Below are 23,816 nucleotides of genomic sequence, written 5' to 3' on the forward strand. Positions count from 1 at the left end.
CAAAACTTTATTTTATTTACTTTCCAATCCTTTTATTTAAGAGATAAGAAAGAGTCATCGCATTTCAGTTGAGAAAAAAAAATATTATTGACACTAATTTTTTGTCATGAGAATAGTTAATATTGATGTTAATAAATTCCATTCAAACAAGTTTCACTGAAATATTATTTGGTTTTCATCTTATTAAGATAGTAGATTTGGACCGAGAAGCCTTTGAATTTAAGTTACTTTTGAAATTTTTTTTATCAATTTTAGATTGTTTGAAGTTATAAATAAATTTATTCAGATTTTTAGTATGATTTTTAGGTACTTTTGAATAAAAATAAGTTAAAAAATAAAATTTTAATTATAAAATACCCTTTACTGATATTCAAGGGACTAAAGGATCACCATTATGTGCGCCTGGAACATGTAAAATCTAGGTAACCAACTATCTAGGTGGTGGCCAAGTGGTAAGAGCTTGGGACCAAGAAGTTTGCTCTCTCTGTGGTCTCAGGTTTGAGCCCTGTGGTTGCTCATATGATGACCACTAGAGGCTTACATGGTCGTTAACTTCAGGGCCCATGAGATTAGTCGAGGTGCGCGCAAGCTGACCCTGACACCCACGTTAAACTTAAAATAAATAAATAAATAAAAATCTAGGTAACCTAGTGGTAAGAGTTTGGAACCAAAGATTTTGCTTCCCTGTGATCTCAGGTTCGACTTCTTTGGTTGCTAATATTGATAGTCACTGAAGGTTTATCTGATCATTAATTTCATGGTACACGCAAACTGGTTCGAATACTCAACGTAAAAAAAAATCTCTTTTAATAGGTAACCTCTTTTATTCTTTTTTTTCTTAAATTGTTCATCAAGTGTTTTTTTTTAACAACCTTCATGCTTTTTTTTTTTAGATGTTTGATCATGTCCTCTTTGTTTTTATATTTCAAAAGTGTTTTTTTAAAAAATTAATTTTTTAATTTTTTAAATTTTAAATTAATATATTTTTGATTTTTTAGATTATTTTATACACATGTTTTTTTTTCAGTCTCTCGCAAATAGTTTTGTTTTCTTTGGTTTGTAGCGTAAACTTTTTAACTCACAAGGAATTTTTTTTCTTGTTGCTACATAGTACATTGACAAATAAAAAAAATCATCTAGCCCGCGAGCTTGCCCTTGATGTTAAGGATATCAAGATACATTTCTGGTAAAATATTGTTTTAAAAAATAATTATTTTGTTAAAGTAAAATGCAATAAAATAAAATAAAATAAATAAAATTTGTTCATAATATATATATATATATATATATATATATATATGATAGTCTCATGAATTTACATCCACCCTCTTATTCGGTGGAGGAGTTCACTCGAGTCCATTTCTTTCTTTATGGATTCAAAAATTTAAAACTGGCTAAACTCCCGCCCTTGAAAACGAACACATCAAAGCACTCTCTCTCGCTCACCCTCTGTCTCGCTCACAGCAATGGCGGCCTCTGTGGAGGAATCTTCTGCTCTAATCTCCAAACTCGAATCTCCATCCATTTCCACACCAATCTATTCTCCGTTCTCGAATTACCTTCTCCCATTCACCGATCTCTCCAAAAAGCCCCTAAATCAAAACCAAACCCTAACCCTAACCCGATCTCTCGCCAAGAAGTTCCTTCCATTCGTAAACCGCTGCCTTTCCATTCTACCCAAACGCCTCTCCGATCTCCTCAACTCACCCTCCTTCAAGCAAGACGATGGCGGAATCCCCGAACTCGTCATCGAAATGTTCGATGCTTACCGGCTCTGTTTGGATTGCTTGGAATCGGTGGCTTCGCAGTTGGCCGGTAAGCCCTACGCGGTGTATAGGCAGAGGTTGAGGCTGGCATGTTGTTTGGATGCTTGGGGATTGTACAGGGAGGGTGAGAATGAAGGGTTTCGGGTTCTGGAGAGGCTTAGGGGTTTGGATTCGGGACCGAAGTCGAAAAATAATAGGAAGAAGAAATTAGGGGAATATTTGCCTGTTTTGCTCGAGGATGGGGATTTGGATTTTGCGAAGATGGTTGTGGAGGTTGCGGTGGCTATTTTGAAGTGCGTGGCGTTAGGGCAGAGTAAGAATGATGGGGATTATAAAAGGGTTATTGGAATGGTACATGAGGTTAAACCCTGGTTCAGGTGTGTTTGAGTTTTTAATTTTCTTAAAGCTTAATTAATCTTGATTGAATTTAACTTATTGTCGATGCTGGTTGAATTAGTGGATGTGCAATTCACCTTTTGTTTGAAGGAAAATGTTGCTGATGTTCATTGGGTCCTTATTGCTGACTAGTATATATCTGAATGAATGTTTTAGGGTGTTAGATGCCAATTCACATGAGAAGTTACATAGGATGCTCGTGACCTACCTACGGAAGTGCACCCAGTTTCTCGCAGGGGAGCTAATGATTTTTGATGGAGGTACTGTGTGTGCTTTCTGTACAGCAACTTTAAATGAGTATGCAGAGTCGTCTATGAAGGATCAAATTTACAAGGTAATCTAGTAATCTATGGTTGATTTATGGCCACACGGATTGCTGGGAGATTTATGTGTTTCTCTAATTGGTTTCTGGTTTGCAGTTTGCTCGTCATACCTGCTCTGTTTTCTTCCTTCAAGTTGATAGATATTCAGTCAAATTTGACATACTGATTTGTGTTTTGGACTCACTTGCCCAAAAATGCAAGGTAATTTGAGCACATATATCATTTACATTACCTAATTGATCAATGGCATTTTGTTTGTTAACTGTTAAGGCGCATGCTACCTTCGAACACTTTTATAGAAGTGTTTGCTATTTAATTTTTATTGTAGCAGAAAGTCCATGAAATTGGCAAACGCCTTGATTTACTCTACTTAGAGAGTTGCATTTTATTAGAGGTGCAGATTGATTCATTATCTGGTCCTAGTTATTGTTTCTACCTTTTGCTCTTTTCATTCAGATTATGCAGTTTTTATGCCAGGATAGAAATGCTCTCTTGCAACTTGTTTAGTTCATTTCATATGAAAGATTTGTTGGGTGGCCTGTTCTGTAGGTTATCTATTTAGAACTTTGTCACAAGATAAATTTAATATTTGTTTTTGTCAAGGATAAGCAGTCATGATAGTACCAATCATTGAATATATGGAATATGAACTTTGAGCTAGGCTATTATTTGACTTTACTTGCTCTTCTCCTTGGTGAATGACGAGTATGACTTGCTATGTATTTCTAATTACTTTTCTTGAAAATAATTCCACAAGATATATTTCTTGTCTTTGTATCTTTGAGTAAATTTGAAATTACTATCCAAATCTGGAATCCTGATAGTTGTTGAAGTTAAAATGTGCATCATAATGAACAATACCTTTTCATTTTATGATAGTTGGAAGTTAGTTTGCAAGTGGATTATTTAGGATATTACTAAGGGTGAAAAGGAGATGTGCTGAGCTGAATACAACGCTGATCAACCTTGGATCGAAAATTTAACTGCTAAACATATATTGTTTTGCCTTGAGCTATTTTTTTAGGTAATCGCTCAAGCTCAGCTTGTCAAGCATTTATCGAGCTTGGCTGCTTAGTCCAGGCAGGAGCTTTAGATCGGATTCCAGTTCATTATTAGTCCTACTAAGTTTGAATTGAATAGCATATTTAAGTCTGCAAATGTAAAAGGAGACTTGTACTTTTTTGCGTGGCATGGATTGACATACACAAAAGTGAATATATTACATCAAGTATCTTAACTCATGATTTTGTGACCGTGCCTTTTAAAAAAGAACACTCAGGACCTTTACCAGAAAATTAGTTTGGGAAAAAAACAATAAGAAATAAAAAAAGGAATTATTAGTAATGAAGATTGACAAAATTAACATTTATCCATTAAAATCTAATTAATCAAGTAAACCTTGCTAAGTCTAAATTAAATGCAATATCTGTCAATGTTTCAAGATCCTAATTAAAAAACATGTATTAGTTGCACCAAGAACTTCCCTCCTCTCCTTCCATTCAATCTGTGTGGAGGAATTTCTTGCTTCATTTGTTAGCTATACCCCTCAATAAATCTGAGAGGAGAGATTTTGTCTTTAAAGAAAACATTTTCCTTTTCCTTGAAAAAACATATTCTTTTAAGAAATAACAAACCATTTTGTTAACTGCATGAAAGCAGTGGCAAGTGATAAACTTAACTTACAATCTTGGGGAGGAGGAAGTGGAAGTGTTGGATCTGCTAAAGAAGAATAAAACACAAAAGTGGAGTTTTAATGCATCAAGGAAAAGAATTGGACTACCACTAGTAATCAATGAACAACGAATCTATAGTGGTTTGAATGTGCTTGTTTATCTGCTGTAGAATATGAAGTCAATGCTGGATATACATCAGGATTAAGGGAACTTGGTTCCATTGCACTGAACACATGCTTCATCAATGGTTAAAGATAAGGGAGGGATTGGCTTTTAGCTTTATACATGCCATGATGAATATGACAAAAAATTCAATTGCTTTTATGCTCATGAACAAAGTGAGTTGATCTACAAATAGCTTGTGATCGGCTCATTTTCTGAATGAGCTTAAAAGTTGCTCAAGATTGGCTTGAAATCTACTCTGTACAAGTAGGACCAAGCCACAAACAGAGTTGAGTTTGAGTTTAACTCAAACTACTCAGTTCAAATTACACTCCTAGATTTTACTTAATTTCTGTATTTAAGCTCTGTCTGGAGTGATGATATTATTTTCAATTTTTTTGTGGCAGGTTGAAGTGGAAATTTGGGGAATAGAATTAGTTGAACTTGTCGCATATTGTGCCAGTAAATGTCATGCTGCAACCACAATTTCTTGTAGTACTTTTGCAGAATGCCTAAATGACTTAGCTGGTGTTTTCTGTCAGGTATTTGATTTAGTTATGGGCTTCCGTCTATTGTACTTTGTGCAGCAATCACATCATTATGTGGATGTACTTGTATATGCTTTGAAATTTAACATGCTTGGCAGGTTATGACACCATTGGAAATGATTATTAGACTTTATGCCATTGGATTGTCCTTCATTGATCAAAATGCTAAGTCCATGATTGGTGATGTTATGCCATCCAAAGGTGCAAAAGATGAGCATGCAGTTGGTATTCTTGATGGAGTTACACTTTGCAATTTAGCACCCGTACTTGGTTCCTTACGAAGCTACTTTTATGATAATTGTGAAGAGAACTATGTGTCATGTGGGATTGACTACGAAGATCTTGCTTCTGATATACATTTAGATTCTCACCATGGAACCTCATTAAATTGCACACAAAAAAGTAGAGAGGTTTATCTACTGGCTTACTTGAATGTACTAAAGTTCCTCTGTAAGCCGCTTTCTGAACATGTAATCTCTCAGAATAAGCAGATAATTTTCAAAAGTGATGTTGCTGCTCTTTCTATGATGCTATGTAGTATTCAAGAAGCATTTCATCAGTTCAGTGACATTGTTTTCTATTTTCACAGGTAATTATATATAATTTTCTGTATCATTTTTTCTATAAATAACAAGAGTAATATTTGCATCCTCTAGCAAGTGAGTTCATCTTTTCCATTTCATTTAGAATCTCACAAAGGGTATTGTGTTTGATTAAATATTTGTTTTTTTTTTTCTTGGAGTAACAGTACTTGTTGCTTGTGTCTGTTGATAATCGGTTTGAAACCAGGAGGACAATGCCTTGTTGGAGGACCCTATCTTGAGTGAAGTAGAAAAAACAGTTGAAGGTGTATTAGAATTGTTTTAACCTCTATAAGATGCACAACTAGCCAATTAAACTTATTTTAGGATTAATTTTTACCAAGGGATATTATGTTTTCTCATTCTATTTCCTTTTTAGTTTATACTACTTAGGTTTTCGTGCTACACGAGTGTTGATTTATTTGAGATAGCTGTGATTTTGAGTATTGAAAAAAAGACTTTTGAGAATGGAGGAATATCAAGCAATCTGTCCTTATAGCGAGTTTCAATCTGTTCCTATACTTCTAGTTGCATTTATTGTATCCATCATGTATAACAAAATGCGCATCAGGACCTTCTTTTAGTGATATCTTTTAAACTTAATAGATGAGGAGCCAGCAAGTTGCTACACATGACTGCCCATTTTCAAATTTTAACATTTCTAGTGCATACTATATGCTGTCTCCCCATGTTCGTTAAAGAAAGGCCTTATTGGAGATCCTGTTAGATGTCAAGGATATTCTAGATGCAATTAGAAGTTAAATTTTAGATTCGAGGCTAGCTTGAAAGTATAATTGGTGGATCAAAGTTAGGTCCTCTGTAATTAATTTCTTTGTTTTTCCCCTTTTCTTTTCTTCTCCTTCGCCTCCCGTTCTCCTTTCCTCTATATCATTTGGTTCCTTTATTATTTAAAACTATCCATGGATGGAACTTTGACTGACATCTTTAGCTACCAATATTATCTAGCATTCTCTGAATAATTCTAATACATGGGTGCAGAAACAAATCTAAGAGGGAGGCAGCTGGTTTTGATGAGAACAAGATGATTCTTACTGTGTCTGTTGCTACTTTCATTCTATCCAGCAGAACAAAACACAAGTTGCAGGTTCTCTCTTTCTTGTAAAATTAAAAAATCCAAAGTGATTGCCATTCACTTAATAATGAACTATTGATCCTATATAATTGAAGGACAATATGTTGCTTTTTCAAAGTTTGATTTTGCTGATGGGTTTCCCCTTTCTTATTACAGAAGAGTGTTCATCTAATTAAGCAGATCATTGCTAGCGAATGGATCCAACCTCAGGGGTTGAAATATATATCTGCTTCCCTATACAGTGTTGGCTTACTTTTGTATAGAAATAAACAAGTGAATGAGGTAATTTCTTATGGATGTGATTTCTAACTTGGAAAACATATTGGCATTAACTTGATATCATATCTGGCTAATAAACAAAAAAAAATTAAATTATAGAAAGCCAATTCCGCTTTCATTTCCTTTTGTTTGCATGATGTTATTGGTCTTTTTGCAAGAATTTTGCTTAAATAATGGTGCCAAATTTGAATTTCATTGAAAATCCAATGATTAAGAAGTGCATTGAGGATACAGTCATTTCATCATATTTGCTTTAATGCAATGCTACCACTTGTTTATAGTGCTTCTTTTAGAGTTTAAAAGACATTTGTGAAGGTAATACATAAATGTACCTTATAAAGGACTACATGCTGCTGTTTGAAAGTGTGCCCTGTGTTTTGCTGACACATTTTTGGTGTAAAGTAAGTGGTTGAAGTTACTGGTGTCACTTGACCTCTTAGGAACCTTGAAATGGGACCATGCATCTTGAATTGGTTACGCTTTGCATTCTGAGATTACAGCTATGCATGGCTGGATTGCCAAAATTGACAATCCAAAATATAATTTAGGTTTTGTGCGTGGTGAAAGGTGTGAGATAAAGAAACAAAGGGAGAAGAAACATGCTTTTGTTAAATGGCTTAGAAACACTTTTCTTAATTAATGTGAAAAACATGCCGTGCTTCTTTTGGAATTTACCTCCTAATGTTTGACCAAAATAATTTTAAGGGGCACCCTCCTAATGTTTGACCAAAATAATTTTAAGGGGCACCCCTAATCGATAAGACTGCCCCTTACATAGCACAACTAATCTAAATGGCTTTCCCTGTGGCTTACACATTCCATGAACCAGTATATACTGCAATATACTGTGTTCTAGGCAACTGTGATATGCCCAAGGTAACAATTACGGTGGGAGTGGTATAATGAGAAGAGACGTGGACTGTTATCTGATGGATTAAATCATTAAAGGAGTGTTTTGAGTTTAGACATATGATCACCTGGATACATGGAAAGCAGGTCATGGAGTTAACTTCATATATGCATAGATGTGCATGTTGATTACTATTCCTTTGGTATCACCTGGAGAATATGTTCTTGTACCCTTAATTCTCTTGCATCAAGATCCATGTTTTATTACCTTTTTTTAAAGCCTTCTTTTATTGATCATTCATCTTTGCAGGCTTTGAAGCCATTGAAATTATGTTGCAGAGCATCATGGAAATGTGTCAAACTTCTATCTGAGATGTCTATGCAAAAGTCTGAAGGGTTTGTTGGTGATCTTTCAGAAGATGCTATTCTGGATTTTGTCACTGAGGCATGTAACCAAACAGTTTTTCTTTTAGATGTTCTCCATAAATCTGGCAGTCTTAGGGTGAAAAAGATCATTGTAAACAGTCTTGAAAATTGGTCTGTTGCTGAAGATTTGTTCAGAAGGCTGTCAGGTCCTGTGCCGTTGGTGAAACAATGGGTGAAGGTAGCATCTGCAAGATTCCAATTGTCTTCAGTATGTTTTTTCTTTTCGTTTTTTGGCTGTCTAAATATAGTTTAATTTCCAGATGCAATGTGAGAATAATAAGAACATGATTGTGGATGATGATGCTCCAACCTTGTACTGTTTGCTATCATCGTCTATGAGAGTGTCAAAGAGGACAATTGGTAAAATTTTACAGCAGGTCTGAGCATTTTTCATGTTTCCCTTTGGACAGATGTTATCAGTCTATTCCTTTTGCATTTTTTGATTGTGGATTAAGTATTTTTTACTTCTCACCATTGGCTTTTTTCTCTTCCTTTTCTTTGTCCCTCATTTTCAGGAGCTTCTTGCTTACGAAGAAATGTATGCTGTGCATCCTGAATTTTGTCAAAGAATGCAAATGGAAGTTATAGATATCCTCTTGAAAGATGTATATGTCACAGATAGTCATTTGCAGAAATCACGAGTTTTGATCAGAAAAGGACGGGCACTGAGGTCCTGTGGTTCTGAAGGTTTGGAGGACTGTATACAATGCTTGTCAGAAGCAATCTCATTAATTGTGAGTTTTTTGGCCTCAGTGCATGTTTCTTGCTCTTACCTTCTCTTTGGTTTTGTTTTTTTTTGATAAACTTCTTACCTCTTCTTCATGATTAAAGGTTAAGTAGATGCTCTTTGCTCTGTACAATGATTTACTTACATACTCGCTTGAACAGAATGATGAATCATGTAGCCATGGAACTCCTGCCTGTCATCATTTAGCCGTGACATATTGCCTACGTGCGCTATGTACCCAGGAAGTGGAACCAAACTCAAAGGTGTTAATCACAAAAGGCTAGTTCCCTGATTTCACTACTTAATGCTTTAAGGACTGTCTGTGTTAGTATGCATATACACAATTGCTAATGAAGCTTTCTATTGTTACTAAATGTTTGCTTGGTTTTCCTTACAATCAGCAAGTCTTTCAAGATATCAAAGCTGCCTTGGATCTTTGGTTAAGCATTCCAATCCCAGATTATGGCATTGCGTACGATGAGGGTATCATGTCGCCTGACAGTGCACTTTTGTTTCTATATAATATAGTTGATTTGTTAGCAATGAAGGTATTTTTATGATCTTATCGTTTTCTTTTATCATTCTTTACTTTTCAGCTCATAGAATCATTGCTTTATCTGTTCTTTGTATTCAGGGTTCTATGGAATTTCACAATGACATATATAAGTTGATGATTAGATTGTTTGAATGGAAGAATGTCCAACTGGAGACGTGCTTATCCATTTTGTGGGAGAGTAGAAGGCTTACCCATGCTCTTTGTGTTTCACCTGTAAATGATGCTTTGATAATGACCTCACCAGGTTTTTCTGGAGAACAATTCAGGTCTATTGATTCCTGGATTCATTGTCTAAAGGGGTCCCCACCTTTATTAGTTGGGTTCCAACTTAACTTTTCATATCTATTTGCAAACTTTCATTGCGACCCTGACAATCACAAACCTTACAAGTCTGATATCACTGTTGATGATGTTAAAGAAGCTGCCTTTAAACTCATTTCGAGTGTAAGATTTCCCCTAGGACCTAAGTTGCCTCTTTCATTTATTTCATAATCTCTCGTGACACAAAACTGTTAATAGTTTTCTATGATTCTTCTCATAGGTTCCTGCCACAAGCTATTCTTTTTTCATTGCTGGACATCTTTACTATGATTTGTGTGAAAGACTTATTGCAAATGGGCGTTTGTTTGAGGTAAGGGAGCAGTCTCTGGAAATCTTGTTTCTTGATTTTCTGAGACCTTAATTTCACTTTTTTGATTCTATTCTGTGCAAAACAGCACGCCTAATTTGGATGACTTTGTATTGAATAACTACATACCAGAATGGCCTCTTATTTCTGATTTCACTTTGTCCTAGTATACGATCTCAATTAAATTGTTTTGTGGGAATTCATGATAACTTCGTGAAACAAGAATATATCTCTTGTTTTAGACCAGTCAACATTGTAGGTGAAAAATTAGTGTAGACTGTTGATTGGAGTGTGCAAAATAGTAAGTCATATCTGGATTAAGTATGGGAGAAGCACGCTTGGAATGCAAAATGTATATGCAACCATACCATTACCATAGTTTTATGTAGACATTAGCAACATTGACAAAGAAGGGCATCAGAGGTGTAAGTGAAGCATGTTAGATATTGCAATTGCAAAGGTGATTCAGTAAGTGCTTTGAGTGGGTCTTACAAAAGAATGATGACCATCTTTCAGAAGGGAATTGTAAACTCTTCACCAATAAATAGTTTGATTCATATGTTGCATGATGAAAGTGGATTATTGAATAATTCTTGAATCTGTCTGCCCAAAACTTTTAGTCTGGTATAAGCTAAATGGCAGATTTTGTTGTTCGTAAATTTCAAAACAACACTGAAATGGAATTGTGCCCTTAAAGCACTTGTTCAGCATATTAGACCAACTTTATGTGAATCCTGGAGCACTTCTGGATATTGCTTTTTTTGGATATAGCTGCTATCACAATGCACATTTAATTGTTTTGAATTTGAGCACTCATTAGATCTGCATGTGAGAGATGTAAAGCACCAAACTCAACCTCGTGGACACATGGGTTGTCAGGAATAGCAGTGATTGTTCTAATGTAATGTTTATAATCAAATTTTGGTCTTTTGAAGATTACGTGCCCCTATTAATTCATCTTAATTCTGTTTTTTCCATTGCAATTAAAGTACTTTTGTTCTTATACCATGTGCCTTTTCTGGTGCCCTACACTTGTCCTATTGTTTCAGTTGCATTTTCCACTTTGTTCCTTATTTAAGCTGTCAATCTGTTTTGAGTCACTTGTTACTAAAGCAAATGTCCACTGTTTTGTGGCCTAAGTAAGTTTATTCAGCTTTTATAAAACATGTCTCCAAAGTAGCTTCTCATGTTTGTCTCAGTTTGGCTATTTTGTTTTGGTAATGTAAGGCATGTTAGCTGTTATCCACATACACTTGTGTTATTTCTAGCCTGAAATTGTTTCATTGTTGTCTTTCTTTTCTTCTCTTTTCTTTCTGTACTGTGAAATTTGACTGTTTATGTTGTAAAGGATTATTAGAGAAAAATGGTCAGGCATCCAAATGGAATCATGATAGTAGTTAAGATAATTGGTAAGCATTTGCAAATAGCAACAGAGATTGACCATATTTGATTATATTTTGATTTTTTAATATGAATAAATCAATAAGCTATAGAGTTTCCTTAGCCTGTACGTATGTATTTCTAGAAAGTCCCACTTTTTTCTTCCATTTCTAGAAAATGGAAGGGAATGGTTTGGGAGAATTTTATCTATGAGGCTCTTCAAAGTTGAAAAGCCATCCTGTAATTCCAAAAACAAATCATAGTCTGCTGTCCCACCTAGTTCACAGGCTTATTCGTATAAGATGCTTAGAAATTACTTTTTTCCTCAATGATATCTTGATTTTGGTTAGTTATAATTTCCCCTCTTCTCTCTCCACCGGAACAAAACCACTCTTATACTCTATCTGCAAGCCTGTGTTTCTTTTTGTTAAAGCTTTGCAAATAACTTTGTTTCAACTTATGCTCCAGTTCACTAGTTATACTCTCGTATACTTTGTAAATATGGCATTGCTTCTTTTTGTGCTTGTTTTGAGATAGTAATTTTGTGCACTGCACCCTTATATTGGTTCCATAACGGTTAGTAGTTAATCTTGATGTTTTAATGCCTCCTGCTGCTCATATGATTTTAATTTTGACTATTTTTATCTCATGTTTGTAGGCACTTTCATATGCTAAAGAAGCTCACCGGTTGCGTACTAAACTCTTTAAAGAGAAATTTATGTATACTGTTGAGAAGCAATCAGAAAACTGCACTGGAGCGGGCAGTGATATGCAGAAGAATACATATGGTCTTTCTGATGTAAGAATGCAAAAATCAATTGCTTGTGAAGTTTGGTCATTCGATACCCTTCCACAGGACATGGATGCCTGTTATCTTAGCCCATGGAAAATACTTCAGTGTTACCTTGAAAGCACTCTCCAGGTCACCCCTTCTTTGACCAACACCTTTCTGACCTAGAAATTTAAGGCTGATTCTCTTGCATAGAGTTTATTGATTTTCTTTGGATTCCTTGCAGGTTGGAACTATCCATGAATTAATTGGAAATGGAATTGAGGCTGAAACGTTTTTACGGTGGGGTAAAGACATCTCCCGCTCCCAATGCTTGCCACTATTTATAGTTGCCTTTTCCTCTGTTTTAGGTATGAATTAATTAAGATCATGCTACCTGTTTCCCTGTATTAATTTCTGTGTTACGTAATAAATTGTTTTGTCTATCCTCTTACTATATCTGTCAAAACATCAGGTAAACTGTACTGCAACAAGGGGTCTTGGGATCTGTCAGAAAAGGAACTTCAAAATGCCAAACACGTTTTGGTACATGGCTGTGCAGATTTTTCTTGTTTGAAGTGTGGATTGATGCTTGAAGCCACAATTGATCAACGACTTGGTGATTTATCCCATAGTCTCTTTAATACAACAAGGAGTATAGAGAGACTATCTCTTGCTGAAAGTTTGTACAGATCAGCCCTAGACAGACTAGGTCATCCTGAATGGAAAAACTCTGTTAGCTATTCCAAAGATGTGGAAGAAATTGAGGGAGCTTCTGTCTGTTTCCCTACTTGTCAGGTGGGGCCTAAATTGAAGATGGAAAGTCAAAAATGTAGAAAAACTAGAAAGGCAACAAAATGTTTGTTAAAGGAGCAATCTTCTGTAACGGAGCACAGTACTAGATTAACTCGTTCCAGATATCATTCTTTTCAGAATCAGAAAGTAGACAGTTCTGCTGAGGTACAAGTCGGCCCTTTAAATCAATTGAAAGGAAACAAAACATGCGATATAGTTGATCCTAATGGTCAGAGGCAGTGGCTCTCTGGAAGAAAAAGTTGCATGGTTGATTTGGGGTGTGAAATCATTTGCATTTGCAATGGAAAGAAGTGTTGGTTTTGCCTTGCGAGGGAAGTTAAGGAATCTGGATTGTTGAGCAATTTCATATATCTGAAATGGGAGTTTGCTCGTAGGCGGCTATCAATAAGGCTACTATCTGGCATTGGTTAGTGGGAACTGAGTTTCATTTCTTAGTTTGGTCATTGTTGCACGCACAAGAAATCATAAAATTATAAGTCATGATAATTCTTGGTGTCATCTCTGAATTATCAGTTTAAGAAAATAGTCTAATTTTAGTGGATTATTTTGGTCCGCTCAATGATCACTTAAAAAGTGATGCAGAAGAGTTGAGAATTGATCCTTCAACAGAAAAACAAGGACAACTTATTTGGGATATATGAGTGGATGGGCATTTGTTGTGGTACTGAGAGTATTAAAGCCTAATGATTAAATGACATATATTGACTCTTGCATGCAGGTAATGCAGGAACGCATAAGGGATGTTCTGGTGCTGTTTTTTAGGAGCTATGAACAGTGTTTAGAATAGGGATTTTACGTGTTTTAGGTATAATAGTTATATAGGATTGATTGGGTATGAAGGTTTGGATGTTTAGTAGTTCAATGTAGATGTTTGATGGTTAGAATATATGTCTGTTTTCTGGAAATTGTAGAAAGATGTAGGGAAATACTACTTTTCCTTCATAGTCGGTTTTCTAATCCTAGAAGGACTTGGACTCTTGAATAAGAAAATACTTTTCCTATCTAAACCTACTTAATTATGGACTTCTTGCCAATGAACTGTAGCTCATCAGGCACTAGTGTCCCTCCTGTCCCCCAATAGGTCTTGAGTTCAAACCTCTCTTTAGTAACCAAACATGTTTTAGGAATTTTTAGTTAAAACTAAGAGAAAAAAAAACTTAGATCTAGATAATTTTGAGCAACTTTGAAATTAGAGAAATACCCTTGTATATGAATATTTCGCACAACACTACATGTGTTCTGATTATTTTATTGTACACAAACATATCAAATATCACACATGCTTCAATATTTGTGTGGGTGAATTCATGTATAGAGTTTTATTTTTTTGTCAAAGGGACATTTTTTATATTTATTTGTGAGTGTGCACATACATTTTTAATGTCATTAGATTATTCTATGAAGTAATTTAGTGTAGCCATAGTGATAAAGTAGATACGAGATTTCTTTAGAAGTTTTTATAGCAAGAAAAATGATGCAAAGACTTTAACGTGGCATATTTGTCTAAACAGTAGACTGGGAAAGGTTATGAAACTTTTTCCTCATAGTGTATTTTTGTTCATCCATGCCGATAGTAGCACACATTATACATGTAAATATGCACACAGTTTTCCCAGCTAATATAAGGACTAACAATGACCTTGATATATATGGAACTTCATTCATTCTTTCTTCACTCTTAATTTTTAGATCCATCCAATATTATCTATGTTGTTTAATTTCAGGAAAATGCCTGGAAATTCAAGGCAAATTTCATGAAGCACATGAAATTCTTTCACAAAGCATCTCTGTCCTAGTCAGCCAAAACCCATTCACTCATGCTCGTATTCCATTCACTTTCTTGCTTGATCTAGTTGGGAAAGAGTTGCCAGGGGATGTATTCAGTATAGAGCGTGCAGCAGTACTTTACGACATATCTTGGTTCTCTCTGAAGAGCTACTCCTCAAAGGATAATGGGTATTTGTTTTAATGGATGCTTCCATTTTGCATGTTTCTCAATGATTCAATGATTCCCAGGGGAGGAGATATTTTTTTCGTTAGCTTTTCATCTTGTTTTGTAATCTAGACTAAAATCCTAGCCTACTTAGTAATCAGTTTTATAGCTTGGTGTTATAAGTGGGCTTTTTAACTAATTGACTTACTTTTGTCTTTGATATAATATGCTCCAGGACTATCTGCTGTGATCTATACCATGTTCAAGTACCAAAAATAGTGTCTTGGTTGATGCTAGCATTTGTACTCTGCCGGCAGGTTCCTGCAGTTCTTCAGAAGGTCAATCTGTTTTTTTTTTTTTTTTCATTCACATCATTAACCATTTCTATTCACTAGTCTCATTAATTTCGATTGGTTTTGTTGCTTTTTTTTTCTTTTTTTATCCCTTGGTTTTAGTATTGTCTTTATAATATATGTGTGATGACGTGGTAGAGGTTTTTTTGGTTCTTTGCTTGGAAAAATGTTTAACTTGTTTAAGGTATAAGGCCTTCAGATATTGTGCTGTGGTCCTATATGTTGGACTTCCAGTTACTCTTCTACCTTTAATTGATTAGTTGGAGTTGGGCTAAGCCCTGTTTTTGTATTGGATGGCTCAACTCCTCACAGGAAGTTTCATGAGTTGTCTTTGTTTGTTTGGGATGATAATTTTGAACTGAACAATTCAAGATCAGTTTAAGAATTTCTGATGCTAACTGAAACAAAATTAATAGAGAGCTAAGCTAATTGAATAGAGCGAATATTGTTGGTACTGTTTAGTGAACTGTGGTTTGTGAAATCAAAAACTTCAGTCCTGGTGAGGTTAAATTTACTACTCAATTAGGGTTGTTTATGCTGGAAGGCTCCTTTAAAATTTTAAATGTTCACAAAATGTTTGCATGGTCCAATATGTAATGCCTCACCAAACCAAGCTTAAAATACATTAGCTTTGGAAACCACATGCAGACATTTTGGAACCCTTCTAGCCTATTTTTAATTTTTGTCAATTGAGTTTCTCTGTTTCATTAAGCATGAATAAAACAACAATGCCTAATGATCTCTTTTCTGTAGGTATGATATTTATGAAAAAGTCTGATCTTTTTTATTGAAAGTACGTGGACTATTATCATACTAGGGCAATCTCCAAAACAACAGGACCTGTTATAAGCATTTGTTTTCCTTGTAATTGATTATTCTATGGATGGTAGTGTGGATTTTCTAGACCAATTTTGCTGAGATAAGTTTGCAGAGGTTACAACAATATTTTACCATGAACTAAGTTTAATCAAATGCATGTTTAGTTATATGATGTGACTCCATCGAGGTTTTTTATTTTTTTTATGCGTTCTGGGTTATATATTCTTTGTTGGTGGATTGACTATCACACACTCCAGGATGCTAATTTTGTAGATGAGTTTCCTATCATCTCAATTCCGGTCATGTATTGGAATGTTGCATGAGGAATTTTTGGGAATATGTGGATGCTTTGAGCTAAAACAAATCCTTTCTCTGGGTTTGTACACCATGAATTTGGTTTAAGATGTGGGATTTCTTTTTGCAATCATGGTTTGCATTCATGCTTGCAGTTGTGGTGTCATTGGGCCATTGATTGTGTTATGAATTGTTTTCGTCGTTGCAGCTGTAACTTATAAAAAAATACAGATAACTTTTACACAAACCTAAAAATTTGAGACTGCAAAACTTTCACAGCATATACAACATTTATTACTCAAAGAAAGATAAAAATGATGTTTCTAGTGCAGTGGCTGTGATTGTCATGTAATGAAAGTTAGAGCTGCTATGCTATTGAAGCGAACATCACCAAATCCCACTGGCTATAAAATCCCATTAAATATTTCTATTCAATCACTGGGCTCTTCTAGTGGACCTAAAAGGATCTCTGCAGTTGATTTTCATTAGTAGTATATTGAGGTTTTTCTAATTTCTACAGGGCACTAAGCTTACTGTGGTTGGTTTTATGCTCTTAGATGATAATGCACTTAATCAAATCTGAACATTATCTTGGATTTGAAGGAGAGCATTCTTTTACACTAATAGATGAAAACAATGCAGAGGTTATATCAATCACTTCTGATCAGAATTCTTGTTTTTTAATGGACTTGGCATGTCTGATCATTATAATTCGAGTTTGCATTTCCTTTTATCTTAATTTCACTTGTTGCTCGCAGCTCTGGCTTTACTTGTGTTTCCTTTTGTGCCATCTTGAATTGGTTTTTGACTTGCAATCATACTTCAACAGGTTTCCAGATTACTTTCAGCTATATTTGTACTTTCTTCTTCTAGCAAGACATTTTCGTTGTCAAATTATAGCAAAGTTCTCTCAGAAAGTCATTGGGCTTCATTTTTTCATCAAGCTTCACTTGGAAATAACCTTAACTGTCAGTTCCTCTCAAATACAACTCTGAAACATAAAGCACAGAACTTTGCCGATGATCAGGTAGATCTGCATGCTTATGATTTCACTCTTCAACTGGAATTGCTTTATTTGATGAGTAGCTTCTTGAAGAAGTTTATGGTTTATGTTTTATTTTTATTTTTATTTTTTTGTTTACCTTAACTTTTTCATGGTTTATGTGCCAATCAATTTGAGATGTCATTGTTCTCTCCATACTTTGGTTTAGAGAGTTCCAATAAAAACTCTGAAACTTGTTTATATGGAAACAATTCCTGTTTTGATTTCAATCGTAATTTATTGCAATCTACATCAATGATTTGCTTTGTTCAAAGCATGAAAGAACTCAAACAATTAAGAATAGGAAGCAACACACTCTCTGTGGTATGGTGTGTTTTCTCAATGCTGGCTCCATTTGTGTTTCCATGTTTATTGGGAAGTACATGATTAATTAAACCTCTTTTGCGTAATTCATCTATCTTCACATATGCATGGAAATATCCTGTTTTAGATTTGCATATGAATACATGCAAGCTCTTTGTTTGAGTCCAAGTCTGTTCCTTTTTTTATTTAAGAGGGAAAAAATTTGGGAAGCGCTTTGTTTTGTTCTGTTTGAGTCCAAGATTGCAGGGTGATGGAGTGTTAGGTTTTAATGTTGGTGATGGTTAAAAGTAATCCTAATCATGGGCCTACTTTTCAACATAATGAATGTTGTCTGTTTCAGTAAACTTGTATTAGCATAAAAGTAATTCTAAAGATCTAAAGCTGCAACTCTAAACTGCTTAATTTTAATGGTCTGAGCTGTCTTGTTTTTTGAGAGCTTGGTTCTTTTTAGGAAATATGTGCTTTGTGATCAGCAAGCTTCTTCTGGCTCATATATATATATATATATATATATATATATATATATATATATATATACATATTCTGTAGGTTACCGGTTGATGGTGTCAAAATGCAGACCTAGAAATTAGGAACCTGTGCCCTTTCTCAAGTATCTCAACCTTCGGTTCATTTTGCACATGATTGGCATATTAATACCTCATGCTTTTTCACAATTCAATAATTCTTTCTTCAGGGCTCATGTGTGACTGCTTCAGCTTGGGAAGGAGCAGAAACATGCAACTTACCAAGGTTTCTGCTGTCTTTTGCATACTAAAGCTTTCCATGGTTCTAAGCACATTCTCAGATACCTTTTGTTCATGCTGCAGGCTTGCTCCCGAGTCTTTTCAAGATTTGGAACAGTTTGTGACAGAATTTTATTCAGGCCTTCCTTGCACAACAGTCATTTGCATAAGTTTAATTGGAGGACCTTGCGCAAATTTATTAAAAGATCTACTGCAATATCCTTCATGTATTAGTGCATGGATGTTGTTGTCACGCTTGAAGTTTAAGAGTCAACCTATCATGATGCTTCTGCCTGTGAATAAAGTTTTAGAAGGTACACTGAATAACATATGCATGGATAGCTGGAATTCATGATTTTCACACACAGATAGTACTGAATAATTTGCAACAATTTGTCAGAAACTTCAGATGATGATTGTGCTATGTCTTGCACTGGAGAGTTTATTGCGAGCAACAACTTGGATAAACACTGGCATTGTCCCTGGGGTTGGACAGTGGTTGATGATGTGGCTCCAACATTTAGATTTATATTGGAGGAGAATTACTTATCTTCGTCAAAATTTCCCCTGGAAGACACAAAAGAGAATAGAAATTTATGGTGGACGAAGAGAAAAGAGCTTGATCATCGACTTGGCAAATTACTGAGGTAGTTTCTATTGCATTTTTAATTTGTGTCAGTTTCATGACTCAAACATAGTCAGATTAGGGATAACAGCTTAACTAGTCCTAAAACTTTGTATACTTCTTGATCAAGTCTTAAAACTTTTTTGTTAGGTTTATCAAATATTCAAGCATTTTAGATTTTTATCAAATCCACATGGTCAGTTAAATATTCTAGAATTTTAAATTTTTTCTCAAGTCTGCAAGTTGTCGCTTGTTAGAAAAGATGTTGAAGGCTCACATTGTAACTCATTATTATGTTGACGTGTGTAATTTAATGAGAAATTAATTTGCCTCATTGTTGCCACAGAAAAAAAAGAAGTAAAATAAGATGCGAAACTGCAAATTCAAGGACAATAATCTCAGCCTTGGTCTCTTACCAAAAACCAATTTCACCCTTCAAAACCTAAAAATTATAAAGGCCACTGAAAAAAAAATGACATAATTCCTGCAACCAGTAAGATTTCCATATCTTGATAGAACACCGATTCATAAATAAACCATCTTGAAATTCCAGAAATCAATCCCATAAATCTTCTGAAGTATTGACAAATGGAAAGAACAAGTTTACTTCAGGCTTGTGTGTGGCCATCTTGAAGCTTCAAAGTCTAACTGTTTGATCAGGAAACAGACTTTTTTTTGGATGGGATTTTTGCTATTAGAGTGCTGCCATCTTCTACTAATAGCGCTAGTGATTTTTGGTGGGAGGTTGATTGTAAAATACTGTGCATTGACTAGTTCTCTTGTGAATTATTTTATGAAAAACAAGCACGTGAAAATCCATCATTCACTTTTCTATCAGGTGTTTTTTGGCAAAACAAATGCCCTTGGTTGAATATTCCATGTCACAATTGTATATGAAATTAATCTTCACTAATTTTCCATGTTGGGTTATGACTTGAGCATTTAAGAGCCATGTAATATTCTTTCAACAAATTCCACAGCTGACTTACTTTGACATAAGGTAAAATGTTTAGATGCTTTATTGACACCAATTTAGTTTTAGGGCTCTAGTAGGAATCTTCAAAGTTTCTTGGATTTTTTTCTGGTGCCTGTTAGAATTTCCTGTTTGGCTCAATTAAGTTAGCTTTAGCATTAAGCTCTTATTAGTGGCTGTTGATGAACTCTGTCAGATATGCCACCTATCCATATGTACATCTATATAACAGCTTTGGAATTGTTTCTTAAAATTAGTCAATATTTTATCTTGGTTTTAACTGAATATGATGCCTTTATGAACCAGGAAAATTGAAGATTCATGGCTAGGCCCTTGGAGGTGTGTTCTTTTAGGAGATTGGTTCAACTGCTCACGCCTGGATTCTATAATGAAGAAGCTGGTGCATGATTTGAAATCCAAATGCAAAATCAATACAAATGAAAGCTTTCTTAAGGTTATTCTTCAAGGTGCAAGACATTCTTTCAATGAAGAAGGTTGTATTTCGTCATTGATGTCTCTTAAAAAGGGTTGCTTCATTGCTCAAGCTGGATATTCAGAAGAGAAAAGGTGTGAGACATTTTCTGAAGTGTCTGAAGGGGCCAAGAAACTGTCTGACCTTGCTGTCCAATTGGTATATGATGCTGTGAATGAGCTTCAAGAAGAAGAGTCCACAATTAAAGAACCGGTAATTTTGGTGCTTGACTATGAGGTGCAGGTGGGTCTTTGTTGGTTTTTCCCTTTCCTTCCCTTCCCCTATCATTATGAGATTGAACTTGACTATCTTGTCAATTTTTCCATCTTTATAACTGTGATGGTAATTGGCTATATATTGTTGAGTTCTTTGTAAACTTAAATGCAAGCATGCAAACAGGAAGGGTTAGCTTTAAAAATGAATGATGGGGTGGATTGTTTCTTCTGTATATAATTGAGACTGGATACCTTGTCCATTAGGTTCACGATTAGAAATCTGAAAGGTTCCTCTATGATATGTTCTGTGAAGTTACAACTAATGTGAAGTATAATAGATGATGGAAACGACTCTATTGAAGGCCACAGTCTAGATGAAAAATACATTTCATTATATTGTTATGTCATCCTGCTGATAAATCAGTACACAATATTTTGCAAAAGAATACTGATAATTCTCATCTTTTCTAAATAAAAAATTCATTGGAAAGAAAAGGTATTGTAGGTAAACTATTTGTAGTATTGATTTGTGAACACCTCAAAGCCATTAATCTCCTATTATTCAACAATGACGACTTCAAAGCTGAACTGACAAACCTTATAGCTGGCTGACTTGTAACCCAGCCTTTAGGGCAATGGGTCTTCAGATATTTTCCTGTCATGCTTCATCAGTGGAACTGTCATCCAGGTCACTTTAAGTTTGATAGTATTTGCTAGATAGTTGATTTGAGTGATAATTTGAATGTTCTGATATTGGTTATATATATCTTTATCTGCAGTCCTTATGTGGATACGAACTAAATCCATTTATACTGACAATTGTCTCCTTTCGAACTTTGACTGCATCCCTTTGGAGTGGATTTGATTAATTTGTTTTTCTTTCTTTTGTGCTCTTTTGTTTCATTTATAACTTGTTAGACTGGTTGTTATATGCAGATGCTTCCATGGGAGAACATTCCGATACTAAGAAACCAGGAGGTTTATCGAATGCCATCTGTTGGCAGCATCTGCTTCACACTTGATAGAAGCTGCCGCCAACAGGAGCAAGTTGAGAAGATCACTACTGCCTTCCCTTTGATAGATCCCTTGGATGCATTTTATTTGCTGAATCCTGGAGGTGATCTTAGCAGCACGCAAGTGGAGTTTGAGAACTGGTTTATAGATCAAAATTTGGAGGTAATTTCTTCTTGCCATGAAAAGCAAATTGCATACTTGATAATATATGTGCAGAAGTCTGGTAATATTGGAAAACCAAAATGGTGGAAAATCTTTGCACTCCTTTTTTTTTTTCCGAATTCTTTCTCCAAATAATGTTCATTGAAATCCTTTCAGGGGAAGGCTGGATCGGCTCCCACTTCTGAAGAATTGTCCTCTGCCTTGAAAAATCATGACCTCTTTATATATTTCGGCCATGGAAGTGGTATGCATGTTAAATATGCTACATCGTGTTTTCTGTTGTGCATAAATAAAATAGTTACATTGCAATGGTGTTGATTCTGTGACTGTGTCTGGTGTAGGCGCACAATACATTTCCCAGCAAGAGATTCAGAAACTGGAAAATTGTGCGGCTACTCTTCTAATGGGATGCAGTAGTGGTTCGTTATCGTTAAATGGGTGTTATGCCCCCCAAGGTACTGCGCTATCGTATCTACTTGCTGGTTCTCCTGTCATTGTAGCTAATCTTTGGGAAGTGACAGACAAAGACATAGATAGATTTGGGAAGGCTATGCTTGATGCTTGGTTAAAGGAAAGATCTAGTGTTTCCTTGGGATGCGATCAATGCAATTTAGTAGCCAAAGAATTTGAGGCAATGAACATAAAGGCTGGTAAAGGAAAGGCAAAGAAAAAAGTTCCGAAAACAAAAGCTGCCGGAACATTTGATGGTGGTGTTGTAATAAATTCTTGCGACCACAGACCGAAGATTGGAGCATTCATGGGTCAGGCTCGTGAAGCTTGCACCCTCCCTTTCCTCATTGGAGCATCACCAGTATGTTACGGAATCCCCACGAGTATAGGGATAAAGAAAGATTTATAGCAGAGTGGGAAACTGGCTGGGGCTTTGATACGACATTCAAGTAACCAAGCATCGACTCCTTGCTTGATTTAATACTTGTGATAATAGTTTTCAATCAAAGTAAAATGCTTGTCTCCAGCCAAGATTTTAGGACATAATTTATGGAGTCCTTGCAATGTTTCCCCCATTTTTTTATTCCTCTTTGGTAAATGTAAATCTGCCTGAGTTATTGGATCAATTCCTGATCCTTGAGCAAGACAATGCCTTTGGATAGTGTGTAGATAGATTAAGGGAAATTGCTCGGTTTTTGAGTATCTCTATCCGACTTTCATGATCATACCTATGTGGTTGGTTGACCAGTCTACCTACCTTCCAGCTATCATGTCATATCTGATTCCGCTTCAGAATTTGTTTTATTTTTATAGTATTTAATATCATTTATGTTTTTTATTTTGAAGTTTAAATAATTTTATGAATACATTATATTTTGATAAATACAAGAGTATGAAATGTATTTTTGTCATTGTTTTAAGGATTTTTTAATTTTTTCTGAAATTTTGAAGACAAAACAGGTATATTTAATATCAGATCAGTATTTATGATGTGAATTTATAGCTCAAATATTAAATAAAATAGTTGGAAAACATTTGAAGGATCCACAAATAAATTTAAAATGGTCTTTGTATTTTTTTTAGAATTTTTAGAAATTATTTGAGGTCTATTGGGCAAAAACATAAAAATAAAAAAATAAGTATTGCTGGAAAATCAGTAAGGTGTGTTTACTGAATATGTCTTTAACTAAAATTCATAGTCTTGAAAAATATCTTAAGATTGTGTTTTCGGCAAACAAGTTTTAAAAATAAAATATTATGTTTTTTCTTGGATAAAAATTAAACATGTTAAACATTGTTTTATTAAAAATGAATTTAATCTAATCATTTGTCGACAAACATGACTCAAAATCAGAGAAGAAAGATCAAAGATCAAAGAGGAAAAATGATTAAATTCACTGAAGAACACTAAGAATTTATGAAGAA

General features: G+C 34.9%; 1 protein-coding gene across 1 annotated transcript; it reads left to right on the plus strand.

Moving 5' to 3' along the window:
- The first annotated feature begins 1,365 nt into the window (after positions 1–1,365).
- LOC133702256 (separase) lies at positions 1,366–23,229 on the plus strand. Its single transcript, XM_062126560.1, has 27 exons — positions 1,366–2,143; positions 2,319–2,496; positions 2,582–2,686; positions 4,728–4,862; positions 4,967–5,457; positions 6,449–6,554; positions 6,699–6,824; positions 7,981–8,274; positions 8,357–8,473; positions 8,612–8,830; positions 8,985–9,086; positions 9,225–9,371; positions 9,458–9,823; positions 9,921–10,010; positions 12,046–12,309; positions 12,404–12,527; positions 12,632–13,378; positions 14,697–14,928; positions 15,141–15,243; positions 17,201–17,398; positions 18,432–18,487; positions 18,565–18,794; positions 18,881–19,127; positions 20,385–20,793; positions 21,702–21,941; positions 22,098–22,185; positions 22,283–23,229. The coding sequence occupies exons 1-27, from the start codon at positions 1,467–1,469 to the stop codon at positions 22,798–22,800; spliced, it is 6,609 nt and encodes a 2,202-aa protein (XP_061982544.1). The 5' UTR covers positions 1,366–1,466; the 3' UTR covers positions 22,801–23,229.
- Positions 23,230–23,816: the final 587 nt, after the last annotated feature.

This window comes from Populus nigra, chromosome 8 (genome assembly GCF_951802175.1).
Source record: "Populus nigra chromosome 8, ddPopNigr1.1, whole genome shotgun sequence".
Taxonomy (NCBI): domain Eukaryota; kingdom Viridiplantae; phylum Streptophyta; class Magnoliopsida; order Malpighiales; family Salicaceae; genus Populus; species Populus nigra.